The sequence below is a fragment of the Macaca thibetana genome, chromosome 4 (assembly GCF_024542745.1).
Source record: "Macaca thibetana thibetana isolate TM-01 chromosome 4, ASM2454274v1, whole genome shotgun sequence".
Classification (NCBI taxonomy): Eukaryota; Metazoa; Chordata; class Mammalia; order Primates; family Cercopithecidae; genus Macaca; species Macaca thibetana.
In genome coordinates, this window is record NC_065581.1 from 156,930,761 (window position 1) to 156,955,695 (window position 24,935).

The 24,935-nt window shown below is 42.0% G+C and overlaps 1 protein-coding gene across 32 annotated transcripts in view; it reads left to right on the top strand.

Moving 5' to 3' along the window:
• Positions 1 to 11,077, top strand: part of SNX3 (sorting nexin 3) — a 1,122,685-nt gene extending 1,111,608 nt beyond the window's left edge. For all 32 annotated transcript variants that reach the window (XM_050789187.1, XM_050789179.1, XM_050789189.1 and 29 more), the window contains 2 exons: positions 8,028 to 8,152; positions 10,336 to 11,077. In XM_050789187.1, coding sequence (XP_050645144.1) covers positions 8,028 to 8,152; positions 10,336 to 10,441 — 231 coding nt within the window. In that variant the 3' untranslated portion in view covers positions 10,442 to 11,077. The remainder of the gene's footprint in view (positions 1 to 8,027; positions 8,153 to 10,335) is intronic.
• The last annotated feature ends 13,858 nt before the right edge of the window (positions 11,078 to 24,935 follow it).

A 24,935-nucleotide genomic window follows, 5' to 3' on the forward strand; every position in this document is an offset into this window, starting at 1 on the left:
AGGTTTCTCTTTCTCAGTACATTTTATAAATGTCAGTGTATTTCCAATTTTGTTTTACTGACACATAAGTTTTTTTCATCACACATGTGTTCATGTAACAGAAGTTTCATAAAGCAGTAATGACCTCACTCTGTGTGGTATATGTTGATGCTCTTCAGATTAGCGTTTTTAAATGATGGCCGTGATCCACTAATTGGTTGCTGCCTGCAATTTAAAAACACTGTTACATGCCTGATCTTCTTAGAATAGAATTTGGTAGCTTTGGCTTCAAAATAAGTTAAAGCAAGGTCTCACTTTGATGTCTCTCATTTCAGCCCTGCCTCAGAATGACATCAGAGGCAAGGAGTCATGGAAGGACATGGTATGCTCAGAATGATGAAAAGTTATTTTGTGACTAGAAAGTAGGTGAAAAGAAGTGGGTATGGTAGGAGTCCTGAACTAGATGAAGGCTAGTTTGTACTCATTTCTCAAGTTTAATAAGGGTTTTGGTTTGTTTTTTTTTTTCTGTTTCTAGCTTAAAAATGGCTGCATAAGAGCACAAAATATGCAGATAATAGCATTCCAACAAAAATATAAAGAAGGCCAAGCATGGTGGCTCATGCCTGTAATCCCAGTACTTTGGTAGGCTGAGTCAGGAGGATCTCCTGAGCCCAGGAGTTCAAGACCAGCCTGGGCAACATTGTGAGTCACGCCCCATCTCTTCCAAAATGTTTAAATAGGAATAAAACTAGAAATACAAAATCCATGTTAAGAAAGCTCTAAAACTTTACCAAAAAAAATAAGACCTAAATAAAGAGGGACCAGGTGCAGTGGCTTACGCCTGTAATCCCAGCACTTTGGGAGGCCAACGCCAATGGATCACTTACGCTTAGGAGCTCGAGACCAGCCTGGGCAACATGCGAAACCCCATCGCTACCAAAAATACAAAAATTAGCCAGGCATGGTGACATGCACCTGTAGTCCCAGCACTCAGGAGGCTGAGGCAAGAGGATCACTTGAGCCCAGGAGGCAGAGATTGAAGTGAGCTGTAGTCTCGCAACTGCACTCCAGCACGGGCACCAGAGCCAGACCCTGTCTCAAAAAAAAAAAAAAAGTGTGATACTGTATTCATTGTAATACTGTGTTCCTCGTTTGGAATATTTACTTTTGAAGATTTGTTTATTTTATGAACATTTTAGAGAGCTCGTTCTTTGTGTTCTAGGAGTTATGGGTAGAGCTATGAACAAATTAAGGTCCCCTCTTTTATGGTGCTTATATCTTATTAGGTAAATTGCGGCGGGGAGGGGGTTGTTGAAGAGAAGGCAGGAAAAATGTAGTAAAATATATAGATGTCATATGATGAGAAGCTCTAAAAAAAAATAAGACAAAGCTAAACTAAGGGAAGTAGGAAGTGCCAGGGGAGCCACTCTCATATAGAGCGCAGGGAAGGCCTCGCTCTAGGTGACATTAGCAGAGACCTGCATGAAGTAGAGCAGTATCTTCTAACTTATTTATAAATTCATAAGATTCTAGTAGAAATTTCAGTAGGGGTGTTTATAAACTTGCAGATTTATATATGAGCTTTAGAATCAGTAAAAACTCAAGAATAACCAAAAAATATTTTCAGTGTATAGTGGGCAGCAGGTGTTTGTTCTACCAGACGTCAAAACATATCTTAAAGCTATAGTAATTCAAACAATGTGGTGTAGTCATATGGCACTTAATGATGAGAATACATTTTAAGAAATGCATCCTGGCCGGGCGCGGTGGCTCAAGCCTGTAATCCCAGCACTTTGGGAGGCCGAGGCGGGTGGATCACGAGGTCAGGAGATCGAGACTATCCTGGCTAACATGGTAAAACCCCGTCTCTACTAAAAATACAAAAAACTAGCCGGGCGTGGTGGCGGGCGCCTGTAGTCTCAGCTACTTGGGAGGCTGAGGCAGGAGAATGGCGTGAACCCGGGAGGCGGAGCTTGCAGTGAGCTGAGATCAGGCCACTGCACTCCAGCCTGGGAGACACAGCGAGACTCCGTCTCAAAAAAAAAAAAAAAAAAAAAAAAAAAAAAAAAAAAAAAAAAAAAGAAATGCATCCTTAGGTGATTTCATTGTTTGTGCAAACATCCTATGAGTATACTCACACAAACGCAGGTGGTGTAGCCTGCTACACACCTAGGCTATATGGTACAGCTTATTGCTCCTAGACTACAAACCTATCCAACATGTTACTGTACTGAATAGTACTGGCAGTTGTAACACAGTGGGAAGCATTTATGCATCTAAACATAGAAAAGATATGGTAAAAAATACAGCGTGGAAGAATTTTTTTTTTTTTTTTAAGCACTGACAATTTTTTAAATGGTACACCTGTATAGGGCACTTACCGTAAATGGAGCTTGCAGGATTGAAAGTTGTTCTGGGTGAGTCAGCGAGTACGTGGCAAGTGAATGTGAAGACCTAGGACATTCCTGTTTATTACTGCAGGCTTTATAAACACTGTACATTGAAATTTATAAAATATTTTTCTTCAATAATAAATCTTAGATTAGTTTTTAAACTTTTTACTGTAACTCTTTGACTCTTGTAATTTAACACTTAGCTTAAAACACAAACATATTGAACAACTGTACAAAAATATGTTCTTTATATTCTTATTTTATGAACATTTTAGAGAGCTCGTTCTGGGAGTTTAAAATTTTTTTAACTTTTTCTTAAAAGTTAAGTCACAAATATACATAGGAGCCTAGGCCTGCACACAATCAGGATCACCAAGACATTTCTAGGCAATAGGAATTTTTTACCTCCATTATAATCTTATGGCACAACCATTATTATCTTATGTGGTCCATCTCTGATGGAAACACTGTTATGCAGTGTATATTGCTTTAGGTTGGGCAGATAGATGAGTGGAATGTAATAGAGTTTAGACTTTGACCCATGTATTTATAGGGAATTTAGTTCATAACAAAAATAACATTGTCATTCAGTGGGAAAGGAATTCAGCAAATGTAGTTGAAATATTTGTCTATTAGGAAATAAAGATTTGTGTCTCACTATATACAAATTACAGATGGTTAGGAGATTGATAGATTAATTGATTGACAGAGTCTTGCTCTGTTGCCCAAGCTGGAATGCAGTGGTGTGATCATAGCATACTATAACATCCTCCAACTCCTGGTCTCAAGTGATTGTCCTGCCTCAGCCTCCCAAGTAGCTGGGACTACAGGCATGAGCCACCATGTCCAGCTAATTTTTAGAATTTTTTTGTAAGAACGGGGTTTCACTATGTTGCCCAGGCTGGTCTCGAACTCCTGGCCTCAAGTAATCCTTCTGCCTTGGCCTCCCAAAGTGCTGGAATTACAGGCATGAGCCAGCACACCTAGCTGAGAAGTGTCTTGATACATAGGCTTTGGGCTTTGCTTCACATACCATGTGGCACACTGGAAATGTTTAATAAACTTTTGCTGAATAGTATATTTTGCTTTTTAAAATTATTATTATTTTTAGTAGAGATGGGGTTTCACCATGTTAGCAAGACGGTCTCGATCTCCTGGCCTCGTGATCTGCCCACCTTGGCCTCCCGAAGTGCTGGAATTACAGGCGTGAGCTACCCCACCCGGCCGCTTTTGTTTTTAGTAACAGCTTTATTGAGATATAATTCACATACCATGCTCTTCACCCATTTGAAGTGTATAATTCACTGGTTGTTAATATGTTTGCAGAGTTATGCAACCATCACTATTTTAGAGCACTAGTCAATTTCAGAGCATTTTTATCACCCATTAAAAGAAACCCTGTCCCCATTAGTAGTCACTACTGATTTTTCCGGAACCCTTCCTCACTCAGCCTGAGACAACCACCTGCTAGTCTCCTTTCTCTGTGGATTTGCCCATTCTGGACATACATAAATGGAAGCCCAGAATATGTGATCTTTTGTGTCTGGCTTCTTTCACTTAACATGTTTTCACAGTTCATGCTTTTCTAACATGCATCAGTACTTCATTTTGTTTTATTCCTAAATAATATCCTATTGTATGCTTATACCACATTTTATTTATCCACTTATTTGGTGGACATTTGGTTCTACTTTTTGGCTGTTTTTAGTAGTGCTGCTGTGAACATTTATGCATAGGTTTGTGTCTACATGTGTTTTCATTTCTTTTCAGTATATACCTACCAGTACATTGCTGGGTCATATCATAACTCTTTTTAACCTTTCGAGGAATTGGCAGACTGTTTTTCCAAAGCAGCTGCATGATTTTAACATTCTTACAAGCAATGTGAAGTTCTACGTTTCTCCACATCCCTACTAATTAATTGCCTGTCTTCTTTATTATAGCTATCCTACCGTTTGTGAAGGGGTATTGCATTGTGGTTTTGATTTTTATTTCTCTGATGGCCACTAATGTTGATTTTTTTTCATGTACTTACTGGCCGTTTATGTATCTTCTTTGGAGAAATCTTTATTGAGATCTTTTGCCTTTTTAAATGGGTTCATCTTTTTTATTATAGAGTTATGTCGAGAATATATAAGACTCTTAGAGTTCCCTATCAGATACGTATTTTGCATGTATCTCCCAGTCTGTGGGTTGTTTTTCACTTTCTTGATGTTGTCTTTTGAAGCACAATACTTCACATTTAACATTAGACCAGTTAAATATATTGAGAGTTAAATCCATGTGAAAGTTGTACTCGTATTACAGTATTGGAAAGAACAGTGTAATCAAGTTATTTTGTGGTATATTAGTACTTTTAACTAAGATCTATTAAACTAAGCTAGAAATTAGCCGACATGTATTGTAGTCAGATCTTTAGCTTTTATTCTAGTTTACTTTAGCTTTCAATATATTATGCTCACCAGATACTCTGTTTCTCACCCCACATGCATGCACATATCTTTGCATTCGTGACCTTTTAATTAGTATTAGATTTTTTCTTTTCTTTTTTTTTTTTTTTGAGACGGAGTCTGGCTCTTGCCCAGGCTGGAGTACTGTGGTGCAATCCCGGCTTACTGCAGTCTCTGCCTCCCAGGCTCAAGCAATTCTGCCTCAGCCTCCTGAGTAAAGGGGTTACAAGCATGCACCACCATGCCCAGCTAATTTTTTGTATATTTAGTAGACACAGGGTTTCACCATGTTGGCCAGGCTGATCTCGAACTTCTGACCTCAGGTGATCTGCCCACCTTGGTCTCCTGAAGTACTGGGATTACAGGTGTGAGCTACCGCACCCAACCTGGTGTTAGAATTCCAATTAGGTGTTTTCAGACTGCTTTAGCAAAAATAATATGATGTAGAAGAGAATCTTAGCTGGATAAGCCATTTATGATTTTTATAGGTCATTAATCCTGTTGCCTACCACCTCACCATCCATTTGAATGACTAGTTTGAATATGTTAGGAAGAATGTATCTCTACAGAGGATAATATAGCAATCCTTTTCTTAAATTTCCCTTATATATGAAATTTATATATATTTAATTTTATATATATATTCTTAAATTTTTTTATCATTTTCCTTCTTTCTTTAACCGACATCCTCGAGCCATACTTTTCTTAAGTTTCATGCTAAATTCTACCCTGAATTAATGGTGCTCGTTTATTTAACACACTGGTTCTAGATTCTTTTTTTAAATAATAATTGTGTAGATACAGATATTTTTCCCTGCTCACCAGATAGCCATTCTACTGGAACTTAATGGTTAGCATTCCTTTGTTTCTCAGTTATAAAAGGTCCCTGCAGATTTTAACTCTTAGCTAAACAGATGCTAACATGGGAGTGAGATCTAAGAATGCTAGCATAAATTTACAGAGATAAATCCTTAGATATCTTCATCATTGGTCATCTGGGGAGAGTAAATCTAGGAAGGGATTATAAAGTTTATTTGGATGTTTCTATTTTTGTTTTTATTTTGTTTTTTGTTAATCTACATGAAGTCGAGTTGTTCTTTCCCTTTTTTACCCTATTGAATTTTGTTTGAGGATAAACTCTTTGGTGTAGAAACTGTATCAAGGGTTTAAAGTTTTAATTTTTTTGAATATGTGTAATTTTTATTATTAGTGAAAAGAAATATATATATGTATCAGTTTACTATCTATATTTCTCCTTGTTCTAATTGTTTGCTTACACATTTTTCTGTTTGGTTTTAAAGTAAGGATCCAGCTAAGTGGTTGGTCATTTAACAGATATTTGAGCTTCTGTTGTATGCCCAGTTTTTCTTAAAATAACCACAAAAAGCCTAAGACAGGGGTCTTGATTTGAAGACATTAGTATGATAGATTGGTGGTTTTCCACCAAAGACATTTGACACTGTCTAGAGACAGTTTTTATTGTCTCAGCGGGGGGTGCTATGATGTCTAGTGGGTAGAGGCCAGGGATACAGCTAAAGAAAAGAATGCCAGTCTGGACAACATGGTGAAACACCATCTCCACAAAAAATAGAAAAATTAGCCAGGCATGGTGGCATGCTGTGTGCCTGTAGTGTCCCAGCTATTCAGGAGGCTGACACAGGAGGATCACCTGAGTCTGGGGGAGGCTGCAGTGAGCCATGATTGCACCATGGAACTCCAGCCTGGGTGACAGAGCAAGACCCCATCTCAAGAAAGAAAATAATGCACAAGAAAGCCCCCCTGTACAAAAATTACCTGATTCTCAATAATGCTAGGATAGAGAAACCAAAGAAACCTGTGAAATAGCTAGGTGCTATTTAATCAAAACAAGTATTTTGAGCTCCAGAATAACATTTTTAAAAATTTATTTATTTATTTTTAAGACGGGGTCTCGCTGTCACCTAGGCTGGAGTGCAGCAATGTGATTTTAGCTCACTACAGTCCTGAACTCCTGTATCCTCTGCCTCCTAAGTAGCTGGGACTACAGGCTCACACCACCACACCCCGCTAAGTTTTTTTTTATTTTTGTAGACATGTGTCCAGGCTTGTGTCAAACTCCTGGTCTCAAGCAATCCTCCCGCCTTCCTTGGCCTCCCAAGTGCGGGGATTGCAGACGTGAGCCACTGCACCTGGCCTATAATAATATTTGAGCTCCGGATAATTCCCAGAAGGGAGAGATCGCAGGAGTTGACCCTTGGTTAGGCTTTGAAGGGGAAAATTTGGGATCTTCCTATAGTGCGGGAAGGGAGAAATGACAGGTCTTTGGGAAAATACAGCAGGATAGGGCATTTGGGAGAAAGTTGACTTGTTTCTTAATTTAGGAAACAGAATAGTGACAACTAGAGTTACTGATATTTTGTCATCACCTCAAACACAAACAGGAAAGACTATAATGCAGATGGTAAGAGGTTGAAGAAACCAGAATTCTTTTTTTTTTTTTTTTTTTTTGAGATGGAGTCTCGCTCTGTCGCCCAGGCTGGAGCACACTAGCGTGATCTCTGCTCACTGCAAGCTCCGCCTCCCGGGTTCACACCATTCTCCTGCTTCAGCCTCCAGAGTAGCTGGGACTACAGGCGCCCGCCACCACGCCCGGCTAATTTTTTGTGTTTTTTAGTAGAGATGGGGTTTCACCGTGTTAGCCAGGATGATCCTGACCTCATGATCCGCCCACCTTGGCCTCCCAAAGTTCTGGGATTACAGGTGTGAGCCACTGCGCCTGGCTGAAACCAGAATTCTTATCTAACCATGTTGCAGAGAGAACATTAACATTTCTTCATTTAATTGAGAGTTGATTTTGATCTCTGCAGTTTCTATTGCAAGAAGGCATTGACTTCTCCAAGTGGCATCACAAGTGTCTGAGGGGCATGGTAACCTTTATTTCAGTATTGTGAGTGTTCTCTTTGTATACCTGTGCTTCGGTAAGGCCAAGAAAATTAATATAAGCTCTGGGCCCTGCCTTTGAGTTAGGAGCTTTTGTCTGATGGGCTATTCTGCATTTGTCTAAACATTTGGTCTTTTTTCAGTGTATTTTTTGCTCTTTTATATTTAAACTAGTTTGACCAGGTGATGGCTGCCATAGTGAGGACATGCTTTGTGTTCATGCTGTGCTCTATACATTTTCACAACCAGTCATCATGATCAAGAACTTTCTGTCTTCATGTTTTAGGTCGTAGTTCCCCCACTCCCTGGGAAAGCGTTTTTGCGTCAGCTTCCTTTTAGAGGAGATGATGGAATATTTGATGACAATTTTATTGAGGAAAGAAAACAAGGGCTGGAGCAGTTTATAAACAAGTAAGTGCTTCCTATTCCTCAAAGTGTAGCAGTGAGGTATGTTTTGAGACTACTTTAAGTGACTACTTATAGTTTAGATGTTAAGCTAAACTGCACTGTTGCCTTTTAGCCATTTCCTAACTTTTCATATCATTTAAACAAAGTAAAAGTATCCGACAAGTTGAATATCATGTGATAAATATTAACACACTTGAGTGATTGAAATGAGCATCTTTGTGTTGACCTAAGTTTTGTATTTGTTTTTCTTGGTTAATTTATGCAAATTACATTTAAAATTACGGCATTTAAAAAATACAGTTTTACTTATGATTCTGATTTAAGGTATGTTCTAGCATGAACAATAAAACTTACAATATACTTGCAATCATCTTGTCTGATTGCAGATGGAGGTATTAGCATGTCTTGTATAAAGGTGCACATTTTTAATTTTCATGGTAAAATGTATTTTAAAAATGTAAGAGGACTTAGGATTGTTTCTCTCTTACTTTAGAAACTCTTGATAAGCTCAAACCAATATTTTTAGCTTTTAATTTTATTCCCGTTTGAAATACAGCTATTTTGTAAAGTAATAGAAAGCCAAAATGATAGAAAGATTTATGCCAAGAAAGACCTCACTGTAATTGTGCATTGGCCTTAAACTAGGAAAAGTAAATCAAATCCTACAGAATATGGTAATATGAGCTTACACTTTAAATTTTATCTAGTGATTTGAAGATGCATGAGTGGTAAACAGAAGAGAAAGGGTTACATAAAGCCCTTGGTTATCTACTGTAGCACTCAATCTTCATTGTCTATAAACCTTTTTTTTTTTTTTTTTTTTTTTTGGACAAAGTCTTGCTCTGTCACCCAGGCTTTGGAGTGTAGTGGTGCAATCTTGGCTCACTGAAACCTCCACCTCCCAGGTTCAAGTGATTCTCATGCCTCAGCCACCTGAGTAGTTGGGATTATAGGTGCACACCATAGTGTCTGGCTTATTTTTGTGTTTTTAGTAGAGACAGGGGTTTGCCATATTGGCCAGGCTGGTCTCGAACTCCTGACCTCAAGTGATCTGCCTGCCTCAGTCTCCCACAGTGCTGGGATTACAAGCATGAGCCACCACGCCTGGCCTATATTAGATGTTTTTAAGTTGTAAGATAAGAGTCTGGTTGCCCAGTCTGGTTTTAAGCAGGCAAAAACAAAATGCCTGGATATTTGTGCCTGTTTTTTTTTGTATTTGGGGCTTTTACTGAACTTCATTCTATTTCTAACTTCAATCCTGTATCTTCTCCTCTTTAAAATAGATTCTGGCCTGGTGCAGTGGATCACACCTATAATCCCAGTACTTTGGGAGGCCGAGGTGCGCAGATCACTTGAGGTCAGGAGTTCCAAGGCCACATGGCAAAACCCTGTCTCTACTAAAAATACAAAAATTAGTGGGGCGTGGTGGTGCACGCCGGTAGTCTCAGCTACTCAGGAGGCTGTGGCAGGAAAATCGCTTGAACCTGGCAGGTGGAGGTTGCAGTGAGCTGAGATCACGCTACTGCACCCCAGCCTGAGTGACAGAACAACACTTTATCTCAAAAAAAAAGTTCTTACGATCAATTGACATGTTTCACTTTTAACATTAAAATTAAAGTTTCTTATGAATACACCAGCTATATGTAAAGCTAATTGGATACATGTACCACAAGCAGTGAAAAATTTGTGATTAAATGTTTTCTAAATTAAGAGTTGTGAACCAAACAAAAGAACATATGCCATTAGTTGATAGTGCATAGCTTTATGGACAGTCCAGAATAATACTTATTAGTAAACTGTACATGCTTCTGGGCCAAGCACGGTGGCTCATGCCTGTAATCCCAGCACTTTGGGAGGCTGAGGTGGACAGATCACTTGAGGTCAGGGATTTGAGACCAGCCTGGCCAACATGGTGAAACCCCATCTCAAGTAAAAATTAGCTGGGCATAGTGGCGCACGCCTGTAGTCCTAGCTACTCAGAGGGCTGAGGCACAAAATCACTTGAACCCAGGAGATGGAGGTTGCCATGAGTCAAGATCAGGCACTGCACTCCAGCCTGGGCAACAGAGCAAGACTCCATCTCAAAAAAAAAAAAATTATATATACTTCTTAACCTTAAAATATGTGTTTTGAACTCCCCCACCTTGTGTAAAATGTTGGACTAAATTTATATTTTTTATTCTTAGGGTCGCTGGTCATCCTCTGGCACAGAATGAACGTTGTCTTCACATGTTTTTACAAGATGAAATAATAGATAAAAGCTATACTCCATCTAAAATAAGACATGCCTGAAATTTGGCAAGAAGGGGCAAAAATGTGACTATTAATGATTGATAAGCACCAGTGAAGAAGTTCTAACTTTTAGCATGCTGCACAGAAACTGGTATAACATGCCTTCAGTATACTAACACTCATATGCTCAGTTTTGTTTTGTTTTGGCAGTTGACAAGAAGTTAATTTGCTTTAGTGAAAATCCCTCATTCCAGCCTTTCTATATAAATAGCTCTTCCTTGCTGTTTTAATGTGGTGCACACTGTAGCCTCACAAACCTGTTATTCCAATGTAATCTGCAGTGTCCTAACTAAAGTTACTGGCTTGGTCTTATTTGCACAGTTTTTGTGTCTTGTTTGCTTCTTGCATCTGATTAACTAGAATATTTCTCTTTCCCCCTTTTAATGTGTGATGTCACTTGACCCAGTGTATGTGTAGGAGCACTACACCATTGGTTTCCAGTACTGCACACATCAGATACATACTTGTGTGCAGAAAGTATCTTCCTGCAGGCTTGTAATACCCTTCACATGGAAGATTAATGAGGGAAATCTTTATATTCTGTATAAAAGCAAAATCAAATTTATATACTAAAATCATTTGTCTAAAAATTTAAGTTGTTTTCAAATAAAAATTAAAATGCGTTTCTGATATGCACTGATGGTGTTGCCTCCAGCTTTTCTTTGCTCTCCATGAGTGACTGCTTAAGTCACTTGCTGAGAGGGATTATTTACTAATTATATACTTCTCATTCCTGTCATTCCATTCCCTTTAAACAGTGGTGACATCAAATATACTTCCACCCATTGAATGGGGTGTTTTCAACAACAACAAAAGTGATATACTAAAAAATTTATTCCTTAAGACTTACTGAATCATTTTGAAGCACTTTTGTGTATTTCAAAACTGTTTTATAATCTCAAGTCATTTATTAAAAGGACTTTTAAAGATAAGTCAATACCATTTCTTCTATTTTTCAGAAGTTTTTTCCTAGTTCAACTGAGTGACTTGTTTAAATACATTTAGCAGGGGTGTAATAACTCTTCTTAGTCAGCAGGTTTGTGCTTTCTCTTTAATTTGGTTTGGGATAGTAGCACACTTTATCCTCTTTAAGAGAAGGGCACAATCTTGTAGACTGACCTGCAAAAATGATAAGATACCAGAAAATACATGACTTCTTGCTGCCTAGCTTGTGTTGTGGTCAGACCTTTCAGCCAGAATGTGGTCTCTAGTTTGAGTCTGTACAGCTTCTGGTGGTTTGGGGACCCATTGTGACTTGGAGTTAAATCCCAAGGTAAAGAAATTTTGTCCTCCTACAACAGAGGCGTCTCCTCTGAAGATGGATCAGTCCATTTAAAAGGAAACAAGCTTAGGTCTTGGCCAAACTAGGATGTCCACCAAGCAGATGGAAGTCATAGGAAGAAGTCATAGTTGCACCATCAGGCCTTTCGTTGCTCAAACAGTATTTCACAGTTCCCTAATACTGGACATTTCAATTACCGTAAAGTAAGAAGGTACAAAGCTAAGCAACACGTAAGTTTTATTTCAGTGAACTGAGAAGTAAAGTCAAAGGCTGTCAGTTTTGGGTATGCAGAACAGAATAATGGTAGCTCTGCAAAACCAAATAATTCTTTAAAGCAGTGGTTCTCAGCAAGGCACAGTGACTTGCACCTATAGTGCCAGCATTTTGGGAGGCCAAGGCAGGAGGATTGCTTGAGGCCAGGCGTTCTGAGACCAACCTGGGTAACATAGTGAGACTGTGTCTCTACAAAAAGTTTAAAAATTAGCTGGGCATGGTAGTGTGTGCCTGTAGTCCCAGCTATTTGGGTGGCTAGCCGGAAGTGTATCTTGAGCCCAGGAAGTTGAGGTTGCAATGAGGCAAGATCATGCCACTTCATTCTAGCCTGGGTGAGAGTGAGACCCTGTCTCAAAAGAATTTTTTTTTTTTTCTGTTAAACATTAAAATAAAGCAGTGGTTCTCAACCAGGGATGATTTTGTCCCCCAGGGGATGTTTGGCAATGTCTGAAGATATTTTTGGTTGTCTCAACTAGGGAATGTTACTGGAATCTAACAGGTGGATGTCAGAGATGCTGCTAAACCTCTTACAATGAACAAGCCAGCCTCCCACAACAGAAAAATGTCAGTAATGTCAAGGTTTCCACTCACCATGGAGTCTTGATTTTGATCACTCACAGACAAGGAATAGTGTGGTTTAGGATGGTTTGTACCAGCCTGCCCACTTTTAACCTCTACCACAATTTCCTAAGGGCAGGCATGCTCTTGAAAAGTCAATGGTTTTAAAGTAGGCGAAAAGTTTATTCCAGGTAACATGTTTTTGCCTGATGGAGGAGGGTACTTTTCAGTGATGTCTCGTAGGAAATTGAGACCATGGTTTATAGTAAAACTATGCCTTTAACCCACTGAAGTAAAAATACAGGTGCTCATAATTCTAACTACATAGGAGGGGATTCCAGAATCCCTTAAGAATCTTCCTAAAAAAACTAATTTGGCAGTGAATTACAAAGCAATGGATGGGTAATTCTAAGGAATCTCAGGCTCTGTGTCCATTATTTAAGTATTTAATTGCCTTGTCTCAACTCCTGCCAGTTATAAAGGGTCAATATTGGTGGTAACTTTAGTAACTTACATTGAGGATTACATGTAAAATTCACAGAACAGTGTCGGAACATATAAAAGCATAATAATAGTTATTAGTTGACAGTGGTAGTCATGGATACAACAGTAGTAGTAGCAAATGGTACCACTCTTACTCATTTACCATGGCAGTTCCAGAATAGGTTTATCTGGTGTTTGGTTTGCTACCCAGAGGTTCTGCCATCATGACCCCTGGTAGTGATTATGACTTGGGGGAAGGGGTGTTAGGGGAGGAGGAGCATCTCCTTTTTATTACATCCCATGGTTTTTCCACTCAGCCCTCTTTGCTAGGAGGCCACCCTAGATTAAAAGTCTGTCCTGTTGTGTCCACTCGCTTTGCCTTTTTTGGTTACATGAGTGGGGTGAATATGGCCAATGAAGGAATAAGGCTGTGGCCCCCAGGCCTTTACAGATAAAATGTGTTTGAGCTATGGATGGACAGAGTTTAGCCCACTCCCTGGCATATAGATTAATATTCAGTGGGTGCCAGCTGCTATTATTAACAAAACGCCAGTGTTTAGGCTAGGAAAGGAGTTAAAACTGTTTTAGGATAGAGATAATAAGTTTGTAATAATTCCACTGTGATCTCTGTCACAGAACTTCCCTATGAGGTAGATAATGTTATTTTTACAAATGAGAAGACTGAGGTTTTGAAAGCTTGAGCAGAATTTTCAAGGTTAACCGGGAGAGGATGGTACTGGATATAAACTGTGAAGGTGTTTGATTCTAAAGGCCATGGCTTGGTGTACTTCCTTGTGGACAGGGCCTATGAATTTTTTTTTTTTTTTTTTTTTTTTTTTTGAGATGGAGTCTCACTCTTCCCCAGGCTGAAGTGCAGTGGCATGATCTTGGCTCACTGCAGCCTCCGCCTCCTGGGTTCAAGCAATTCTCCTGCCTCAGCCTTCCGATGTAGCTGGGATTACGGGCGTGCGCCACCATGCCCAGCTAATTTTGTATTTTTTTTAGTGGAGATGGGGTTTCACCATGTTGGTCAGGCTTGTCTGGAACTCCTGACCTCAAGTGATCCACCCGCCTCAGTCTCCCAAAGTGCTAGGATTACAGGCGTGAGCCACCGCACCCAGCCGTGCCTATGACTTTTAATACAGTTACTGAATGAGTGAAAGGGTGAATGTTAAGAAAGAATTCCTATATCGTTTGTTATGAATGAATAGGTTTGGTTTGGTTTTTCTATAGTATTTTTCACTTTGTCTCCCTAGTATGTTTTTTAGTTTTGATTTTAAGTTTACGTGTAAGTAGCTCTTTTGGACATGGACAGCTTACTAGAAGTATCGTATTTTCCTAAACATAGCTACCCACCACAATTACTCTCTTAGGACTGAGTTTAGGATTTTCTTTTTTAAAGCTTCCCAAGTAATTCCGAAACTGTCAGGTTTGGTCATTTAGCTCAGAGGCCCTGTGATTTCCTTGAACTTGGTCAAATCTGATCTTACCTGGCTACTTAAGTCATTACAGAAAAATCAAGAAATTGAGAAAAAAGGATTTATCAGAACTTGAGAAATTACTTTTGTAAATCCTAATTTACAGGAAGTGAAGTTTGCTTTATTCCAACCTTGCTAAGAAAATAAGACTGACTTGGAGGCCAGGGAAATGAATTGAAAAGCACAAAGGAAGCTTAGAGGGTGCTGGGCAATAACACCTCATCCCAGATGCTCTTTACTGTAGAGTGAGTGCCAGAAATGAAAGCGACCCAGTGGACTCAACTAGCAACACCAAGCACTTGATTGTGCAAAGTGCTGACAGGAGAGATCAAACACCAGCCCTTTCCTCAAACCTAGTCATGAAAAGACAAAGAGGTACAGTAGTCACGGCAAATTTGAGGACAAGAAGGGACACAGTAGTTCAGGTGGATGGAAGGGAATGACCAAAATGATATAAATAATTCTGGTTTAAGCTTCTACAGATAAAAAGCTTGAAAGTTGGCACCAAGCCTGGCACAGTGGTATGCACCCGTAATCAACAGTACTTTGGGAGGCTGAGGCAGGCAGATTACTTGAGCCCTGGAGTTCAAGACCAGCCTGGACAACATGGCAAAACCCAGTCTCTATAAAAATTAAAAAATTAGCCAGGGATGGTGGCACGCACCTGTAGTCCCAGCTACTTGGGAGACTGAGGCGGGAGATCACCTGAGCCTGGGAGAGTGGGGCTGCAGGTGAGCCGTGATTGCGCTGCTGCACTCCAGCCTGGGTGACAGAGTGAGACCCTTTCTCAAGAGAAAAAGTTATCATCTTGTCCTTACAACAAGAAAAATCTGGACAAATGGAAAATCAGTGACTTTTCTTGGACCCATCAGAGAATTGAGGTTGAAGGGCAAACCATCATCCTAAAGTCTGGAGAAACAGGGCTATCTAGAGAGAGACAGCCAAAATCTGCTTATCTGGAGCAAAGCTACTGGAGCCATAAGCTAGTTGGAAACACTTAGATGGTAATGAATTGCTAGCAGCTGAGTGTGGGCGAGTATGAGAGTGAGAAGTCCCTGGGGATCATAGTCTTAAGAGGGGTCTCCACAGGTTCGTGAGCTTTACCTCCAAGAATCCCACCACATTCTCAGTGAAGATCTAGTAAGATCTGTGGCTCTGATGTGGAAAAGGGATCAATGTCCAAAACCTTTATTACAAAGGCTTACTCTCCAGGGTGAAAGACTGCCAGAGCCTTATCCCAATTGGCGGAAGGGCGTTCTTCCCACTCTAGCCCCTCCCCTCTAGGCTTCCTGTCTTTCTTAATTGGGGCGGGGATGGGGACTTAGTCAAGAGGGGTCAGGATTTCAAGGAAATAGACTGGAAATGCTGCAGCCAGAGAAGGGAGTAGGAGGCCAGAAAGGAAAAGCTGTACCACTGGAAAAACACTTGTGAAGCTCACAGGCCCACTAAGACATAGATTTAATCTGAAGATTATAGAATATCCCACTTCCCACAGTTTACCACCGCACCAATGGGATTCCAGTGTAACCGTAGTGGATTACAGCTGGAAGTCCCCCTCTGTGGAGGAGTAACTAGGGAAACCCAAAGTTAAGAGACAGGCAAAAGCAAAGACACTAGAGGAAGGTGAAACCTCTGGCACCTGTAACTGCAGCAAACATTTAACATAGTCCATCCTCTAGCCAGATTACCATGAACCTTCACACTTAAGGCCTGTCTACCTCAGTTTCTATTACCCAGTGCAACATACCTGGCTTTCAACAAAAAATTTCAAGGCATGCCAAAAAGAAAGAAAAAACAGTCTGAAGAGAGAAAGCAATCAGAACCAGAGTTGGATATGACACAGATTCCCTGTTTCATAATTACAACCTAACATATTAAAATTTGTAATGGAAAAAGTAGACATGTGCAAGAATAGATGGGTAATCAGAGAGATGGAAATTCAAAAGGAAATGCTGAAAATCAAAATCACTATAATAAAAACGAAGAATGTTTTTGATGGACTCATAAGTAGACTTGACAAATTTAGGAAACAATTAGTGAATTTGAAGGTAGGTCAGTAGGAACTTCCCAAACTGAAATGGGAAGAGAAAAAGTAGGAAAAAAAACCCAGACCATCCGAAAACTGGGATCATTTCAAAAGGTATAGCATATGTGTAATTGGAATACGTGAAAAAGAGAGAGTAGAGCAAAAAAATATATACAGTTGAACAATGCAGAGGTTAGGGGTGCCAACCCCTCATATAGTTGAAAATTTGCATATAACTTTTGACTCCCCCAAAATTTAATAGCCTACTGTTTTCCAGAAGCCTTGCTGATAACATAGTTAACAAGTATTTTGTATGTTACGTGTATACTGTATTTTTAAAGTAAGCTAAAGAAAATGTTACTAAGAAAATCCTAAGGAAGAGAAAACATTCACTATTCATTAAGTGGAAGTGGATCACCATAAAGGTCTTCATCCTCATCTTCACGTTGAGTAGGCTGAGGAGGAGGAAGAAGAGGAAGAGGAAGGGTTGGTCTTGCTGTCCAGGGGTGGGGAGGCGGAGAGGTGGAGGAGGTGGAAGGGGAGGCAGAAGGGACAGGCACATTCTATTACTTCTATTGGAAAAGTCTGTGTATGAGTGGGCCTGCGCAGTTCAAACCCGTGTCGTTCAAACTGTCTATATGTTTGAAGTAATAATGGCTGAGACCTTTCCAAAGTTAGTGAACCAAACCGCGGATCCAGGATGCTGAGAGAACACCAAGCAGAATAAATTTAAAAATAATAACCCTGTTGGTAAAAAAATAAAAATAACAAAAACACCTAGGGATGTCATGTTCAAACTGCAAAAAAACCACAGACCAAGATAAAATCTTGAAAGAAGTCAGAGAAAAAAGTAAAATAAGGGAGTGCTGGCATGACAGTTTGTAAGTATCTTTTATCAGCAGTCTTGAGAACAGAGGTGGTAATATTTTATAATACCTGGAGTCTAATTTGAATGGGAAAATGGTGTATCTTTAATATTCTTTTTTTTCTTCTGCTCTAAGGGAGAGAGAGAGGGGGTCACCTTTAATATTCTGTAACTAAAATTTATTATTTCTTCCATTATGAATGTAGAAGTAAACCAGAGTATTAGTAGAAGCAGGACTTTTGACTGTCACCAATTAAAAAATGTAAGTATGTTAATTATATCACATTTGTTGTTGCAGATCTTGAAATACATTGATCACTGCTTGAAAATTATTGTAGTTACCAGACTCACCCCCAGATCTTGTTTAATTTTTTTTTTTTTTTTTTTTTTTTTTTTTTTTTTTGAGACAGGGTCTCAATCTGTTGCCCAGGCTAGAGTGCAGTGGTGCGATCTCGGCTCACTGCAGCCTCCACCTCCCGGGTTCGAGCGATTCTCCAGACTCAGCCTCCCAAGTAGCTGGAACTATAGGCGCACACATGCCTAATTTTTTTTTTTTCCCAGTAGAGTCAGGGTTTCACCGTGTTGGTCAGGCTGTTCTCAAACTCCTGGCCTCAAGTGATCCGCCCTCCTTGGCCACCCAAAGTGCTGGGATTACAGGTGTGAGCCACCACACCCAGCTTGTTTAACATTTTCCAAAGAAGCACATATTTTATCACAAGTTTTAAAATATTTTAATAAACATACTTCAATAAGTTGGTTTCTTTTATAATGCTATGTATTTTATTTTATACTTTTACAAACAGATATGTGAGTAGGGGTCTTTACAAAAATGTTTAAGAAGCCCTAATGTAAAAACTCGGAATGCTCCTGTCCCAGAGTAAGATCTGAAGTGCCTGGAGTTAGCCTGATGTGGAACAGGTTCACTTGGTGCTCCGGTGTGTGTACGAGGGGAAACAGGAGCAGGAGAGGCAGAAAGACAGAGATTGGTGCTCCGACCACCTATTGAGTGTTTAGGTTTCAGTGTAGGCTTTTACATGTATTACCTCATTTAATTATCGAAACAGCCCTATTGGATGGGTATTATCTTCATTTTACCAAGAGAGGAAATGGGACAGAGTTTAATTTGTCCAAGGTCACACAGCCAGTAAAAAGTACAATTGGGATTCAAACCCAAGTCTTTGTGATTCTAAAACCTGCACCTGTGTGATGGATGCTGCCTCCAATCTGGACTGTGTGCAGCTTGGCCAAGGCCCATGCCGAACCCTCGCCCTGACAGCTGGTGCCTGCAGACTCCTGGACTCTACACCCCTCGTGCTCGCACAGTTGCCTTGGTGCCAGTGTTATCAAAGAGGCCAACACGAGCAGAGGCTCATGTTGAGCTAAAGAAAAATTAAACATTTAAGAGAATTCAGTTATAAACCTGGAATGGTCGTTCCTGCTTGACAGATGTAAACACCGCAGCTTTGTCATTGCTTAGCGCTCTCAGCACATTTCCTTTCCTTTCTAGCTAGATTATACTTTAATCCAGTTGTTTTCATGTTCACTAAATCCAAACCATGTTTAACCGGTTTATTCATTGGAGTGTCTCTGAGGTGAAGAAAGTTTTGTCCTTTCAACTTCACTGGGGATTTGCTGTCTTCTTTCTGCAAAGGGATTTTCCTGGATCTGTAATCTGAACACTTTGACCTGTGAGGGTTTTTCCCCCCAACTAGGAGCAAATTTGTGAGGCTTGACCCTTTGTGTGCTGTGAAGCAGAGACAATGCCCTCCTGTGAATGTATTCTCCTCTTGAGGACAGTAGTAATTGGCGACAGGAATGTTAATCATTTGGCGAGCGCTTCTTCATGGCCTTGCTGCCCTTTGCCACTGCAGCCAACTCCCAGCTTGCCTCTACTCCCTCCTTGAGAATGGAGCCGCCATTTTGTGGCAGCTTTCTAGAGAGGTTTTGTTCAAGAGCACTTTGAGAGTTGACAGTCTGACTTAAACTGAAGTAAGTGAATACCAGTTCACTCTCAGATCAGTCTGAGCTGATGAGACAACAGGTCCTCACACACATTGTCTGGTGGAAGGATAGATTGTTACAACTTTTATGGAAGGCAATTTGGCAATAACTATGAAAACTATATGCCCAGGAATCCCACTTCTAGGAATTTATCTCAGAGCACACTTTCTATTTGGAGATACATTTGTAGAATATAGATTTTCTTTTAATATTAATTGAATATATCTTAAAGATTATGTAAGAAAGAGATAACATTGAACATTGGTTGTCTGGCTTGGGGGGACTGGGGGGCTCAAGGACAGGGACAAAGGGAAAACGTTACTTTAAAAACAAAAAACACAAAAATGCTTTTTATTTTTGAATAATTTTTTTTTCTTTGAGACAGAGTCTTGCTCTTGTCACCCAGGCTGGAGTGCAGTGGCACAATCTCAGCTCACTGCAACCTCCACCTCCCAGGTTCGAGTGATTCTCATGCCTCAGCCTCCCAAGTAGCTGGGATTACAGGCACCTGCCACCACGCCTGGTTAATTTTTGTATTTTTAGTAGAGATGGAGTTTCACCATCTTGACCAGGCTGGTCTCAAACTCATGACCTCAGGTGATCTACCCACCTTGGCCTCCCAAAGTGCTGGGATTATAGGCGTAAGCCACTGCGCCTGGCCTGTTTTGGAATAATTTTAGATTTACAGAAAAGTTGTAAGAGTACAAAGAGTTATATACCCCTTCATGCTGACATCTTACAGGACCATGGCATATTTGTCAAAACTAAGAACCAAGCACTGGGACCAGGAGTGGTGGCTCACGCCTGTAATCTCAACACTTTGGGAGGCCAAGGCAGGTGATCACTCGAGACCAGGAGTTCGAGACCAGTTTGGTCAACATAGTGAAACCCCCTCTCTACAAAAAACAGAAAAATTAGCCGAGTGTGGTGGTACGCACCTGTAATCCCAGCTACTAGGGAGGCTGAGGCCAGAGAATCGCTTAAACCCAGGAGGCAGAGGTTGTAGTGAACTGAAATTTTGCCACCGGACTCCAGCCTGGGCAACAGAGTGAGACTCTGTCTCAAAAAAAAAAAAAAAAAAAAAAGAAAAAGAAAAGAAAGAAAGAAACTGGTATTGGTACATTGTTACTAACCAAATTCCAAACTTTGACTTTCACTAGTTTGGTTTTTTTTTTAATTATTTTTTAAATTTTTTTAGAGATGGGGGTGCGTGGCTCACTGTGTTGCCCATGCTGGTCTCCAACTCCTGGATTCAAGTGATCCATTCACCTTGGCCTCCCAAAGTGCTGGGATTACAGGTGTGAGCCACAGTGCTGGACCACTTTCACTAGTTTTAAAGAATATCCTTTTTCTGTTCCAGGAGCCAATCCAGGAAACCATATTTCACTTAGTCCTCCTATCTCTTTAGTTTCCTGGTCTGTGACATGTATATCCTTTTGAAGTTTGTATCATGTGACTATTAACTATTCAAAAACAAGTAAATTAATTTATTAATTAATTTTTTTTTTTTTTTTTGAGGTAGAGTCTCACTCTGTTGCCTAGGCTGGAGTGCAGTGGTGCCATCTCGGCTCACTACAACCTCTGCCTCCCAGGTTCAAGTGATTCTCCTGCCTCAGTCTGAGTAGCTGGGATTACGGGCACGTGCCACCATGCCCAGCTATATTTTTGTATTTCTAGTAGAGACGGGATTTCACCATGTTGGTCAGGCTGGTCTTGAACTCCTGACCTCGTGATCCGCCTGCCTTGGTCTTCCAACGTGCTGGGATGACAGGTGTGAGCCATCGCACCCGGGCAAAAACAAGTAAGTTTTTTAAAAGAAATAGACTTGGAAAGTGCTAGGATGTTAGAACTGTAACAAATCTTAGAAGCAATCTCATCTAAGCCTCTCATAATGGGAAGGGACTTGTCCAAGGGCCTCCCCTAACAGCAGACCTGGGGCTCAGACTAGAAACCAAGGGGAGGGACCTGGGATTCAGGGAGCTGAGGGGCCCTTGGAGAGTGGTTGAAAGAACACAGGCTTTGAAGTCACCCAGACTTGGGCCAGTCACTACACTTCTATTTGGACTGGCTTCTTTCGCTCCACATAATGTTTTAAGAGTCATCCATGTTGCACACATATCAATAATTTCCTTAAAAGACCAAAAAAATTAAAAACAATTCCTTGAAGAAGTATTCCTGATTTCTAAGAATCTTCTGAGAAGAAGAAGCATGTTTCTCTATCCTGGATCTGTACTTGTGCAGAAATGCGACACCACTGACCACTCTCTAACCTTCCCATAGACATTCCCGCACTTTTCAGCACCAAACAGAAGCTTGCTTGCTGCACTTTGTCCTCAGCCCAGCTGTTGCTGGGGAGGGCCTGCAGGGAACCATGGTTGAGAGCACCGTGAGACAAAGCCCTCAGGCAGGGGGAATCAGAAGAAAGCCTCAAATGTAAACACTGAGTCAGTACCTCCATATTAAGAAAGAAGCAGGGGAAATTAGCTAGGCGTGGTGGCGTGCACCCATGGTCCCAGCTACTCAAGAGGCTGAGGTGGGAGGGTGGCTTGAGCCCAGGAGGTGAAGGCTGCAGTGAACTGTGCACCACTGCACTCCATCCAGCCTGGGTGATAGAGCGAAACCATGTCTCTAAATAAACATATAAAATAATGCAAATTAAAAACCACATGATAGCCGGGCGCGGTGGCTCAAGCCTGTAATCCCAGCACTTTGGGAGGCCGAGACGGGTGGATCACGAGGTCAGGAGATCGAGACCATCCTGGCTAACACGGTGAAACCCCGTCTCTACTAAAAAATACAAAAAACTAGCCGGGCGAGATGGCGGGCGCCTGTAGTCCCAGTTACTTGGGAGACTGAGGCAGGAGAATGGCGTAAACCCGGGAGGCGGAGCTTGCAGTGAGCTGAGATCCGGCCACTGCACTCCAGCCCGGGCAACAGAGCGAGACTCCGCCTCAAAAAAAAAAAAAAAAAAAAAACCACATGATAGATATTTTGGAAAATGTAGATGAAAAGAACTTAAAGGCCCACATGGGAAGATCCCTTGAGGCCAAGAGTTTGAGACCAGTCTGGGATTCTACCCTGTCTCCAGGCAGGAGGATCGCTTGAACCTGGGAGGCGGAGGTTGCGGTGAGCCAAGATCATACCACCGCATTCCCACCTGGGTGACAAGAGCGGGACTCCGCCCCACCCCCGCCAACCGCCAAAAAACTTCAAACTGTGCAGACCTTGTCTTGCAGGCCTGCTGACCTCCATGACTGCACCTCTCTGGAGGATGAAGGCACTGACTGTGTGAGATTCAGCCTCCCGGGCCCCGGGGGTCAGGTCATAAAGCTTCCTCTTCTCTCTGATTCTCTCTCCAGAGATGGATAGCGCCTCCTAGAGTGAATGTGTGCACCGCATAAAAATTCAAAGCAAATGGAAATTTTAGTAAACTTGCCAATTCCACTAAAACATGCATTTGAGAATCCTTTTTGAAATAAAGGACTACCGTCCTAGAGAATAATTTGTTGATTTTTCAGAGCTGATGTATCTGGTTTCACTTTTTTGGGTAGGTTTTACCGTTGCTCCCTTCCTTTCATGCCGTGAATCTGCATTAATAAGGCAATTAAAGCCAGTCTCGGTGGCCCGTGCCTGTAATCCCAGCACTCTGAGAGGCTGAGGTGGGTGAATTGCTTGGGCCCAGGAGTTCGAGACCAGCCTGGGCAACATAGGAAGACCCTGTCTCTACAAAAAATACAAAAATTAGCTGGGCGTTGTGGTGCCCACCTGTAGGCCTAGCTACTCAGGAGGCCGAGGTGGGAGGATCACTTGAGCCCAAGAGATGCAGGCTATAGTGAGATGAGATCATGCCACTTCACTCCATCCTGGGCAACGAAGCAAGCCGGGTCTCAAAAAACAGTAAAATAAAATAAAATAAAATAAGGTAATTAAGAAAGAAAACTAAAATTAAGACAATATGAGGGATATGAAGATGATGAGAAAATGTAAGTCGGTTTTTATCCCCTCAGAAACCAGGCAAGATATATATTTAAAGTATCATCCCAGTTATTTTATTACTCATTTATAATGATTCTTATGGCCTGTACTTAAATGAAGGCAAAGTTGATGGCTGTGGCTGCCGCCATCACGCCGGCCGCAGCAGGGAGGCGCGGCTGGGACTGCACGCTCCATGGAGCCAGTGGGAGCCCCACCGGGAGCTCTGCTCTTTCTTAGTTGGGATGGGAACTCCTGGAGCTGCCACAGCCTCCCAAACCACAGCTGCAGACCCAGGCCTCCTGCTCCATGGAGCAGGCGGGAGTCCCCCGACTCCTGGGCAGGGCTATAGCCACCCAAACTGCAGCTGTGGATTCAAACCTCCTTATGCTCTTGGAGGAGGGCTGGGTGCAGGCAGGATCTGCTGAGACTGCAGCCACCCTCCTAGGCACAGGACCCGTCGTCTCTGCAGCCTGTACCCTCGAAGGCCCCAGGAGGGAAACTCCCCACCCCAATCCCTGCAGGCTCGGTGGTGGTGGTGTCTGCTCCCACTGCCTGGCCCTCCTAGGTGCAGGACCTCTGCGTGGCTGCAGCCTGCACCTTCGGGGGCCCCAGGAAGGACACTCCCCACGCTCTCCGCATCCCTACAGGCTCGAGGGTGTCTGTTCCACCGCCTGGCCTCTCTCCACTTTGGCGCCTGCTCTGATCTTGGAGTGGGGTTGGGGCTGAGCCCCCAGGCCTCGAATGGCAGCGGGAGACAGAGTCCTGGCCTGAAAGGGGCAGGTCCTCAGCAAGGCACCACCTTCAGGCCAGAGAGGACTTGAAGGCCGGGCTGCCAGTCCCACAGACTGAAGTGGGGACTGGTGGTGCTTCTTCCCGGCACCCATGGCCGCCCATGGACCAATTGGCACCCACTTCCTCCCCTCTGAGGTCCATGAAAACTGGGCTCAGCCAGACCAGGGCAGAGGATGGCCATAAGAGAAGAGGGTAGAGAGACAATGGGAAGACAAGACGCCCCTCTCTGCTGAGAGCTTCAGAGACCTGCAGAGATGAGCTGCTTTCTCTGCTGAGAGCTTCAGAGACCTGCAGAGACATCCAAATGACCTGCCTGCAGAGAGGAGCCAGCCTCTCCAGGGCCGCATCTCTGCTGAGAGCTCAGCACTCCACAGGATGATCTGCCTGGAAAGAGGAGCTACCCACTGTGGGTCTCCTCTGAGCTGTTTTAACACTAAATAAAACTCTTCATCTTCCTCACCCTTCACTTGTCTGTGTGCCTCATTCTTCCTGGACACAGAGCAGGAACTCAGGCCACAGAGGTTTCTAGCCAGAAAAATCGACACCCCAGAGATCCCATAACAAAGCGAAGAATAAGCTCACAACCGTGGCCCTGAAACGAAACTCAGGCTAGGACATGGCAAGTGGCTGGGCTGGTCGCTGACTTGATTTTTCAGAGGTGGCAGCTCCCTCTCCCTTTCTGAAAGAAGTTGAGCCGCAGCCAGATTTGGGGTGGAATCACATGGCAGTTACTCCAAGTGCTCACCACAGTCTACTCGTGG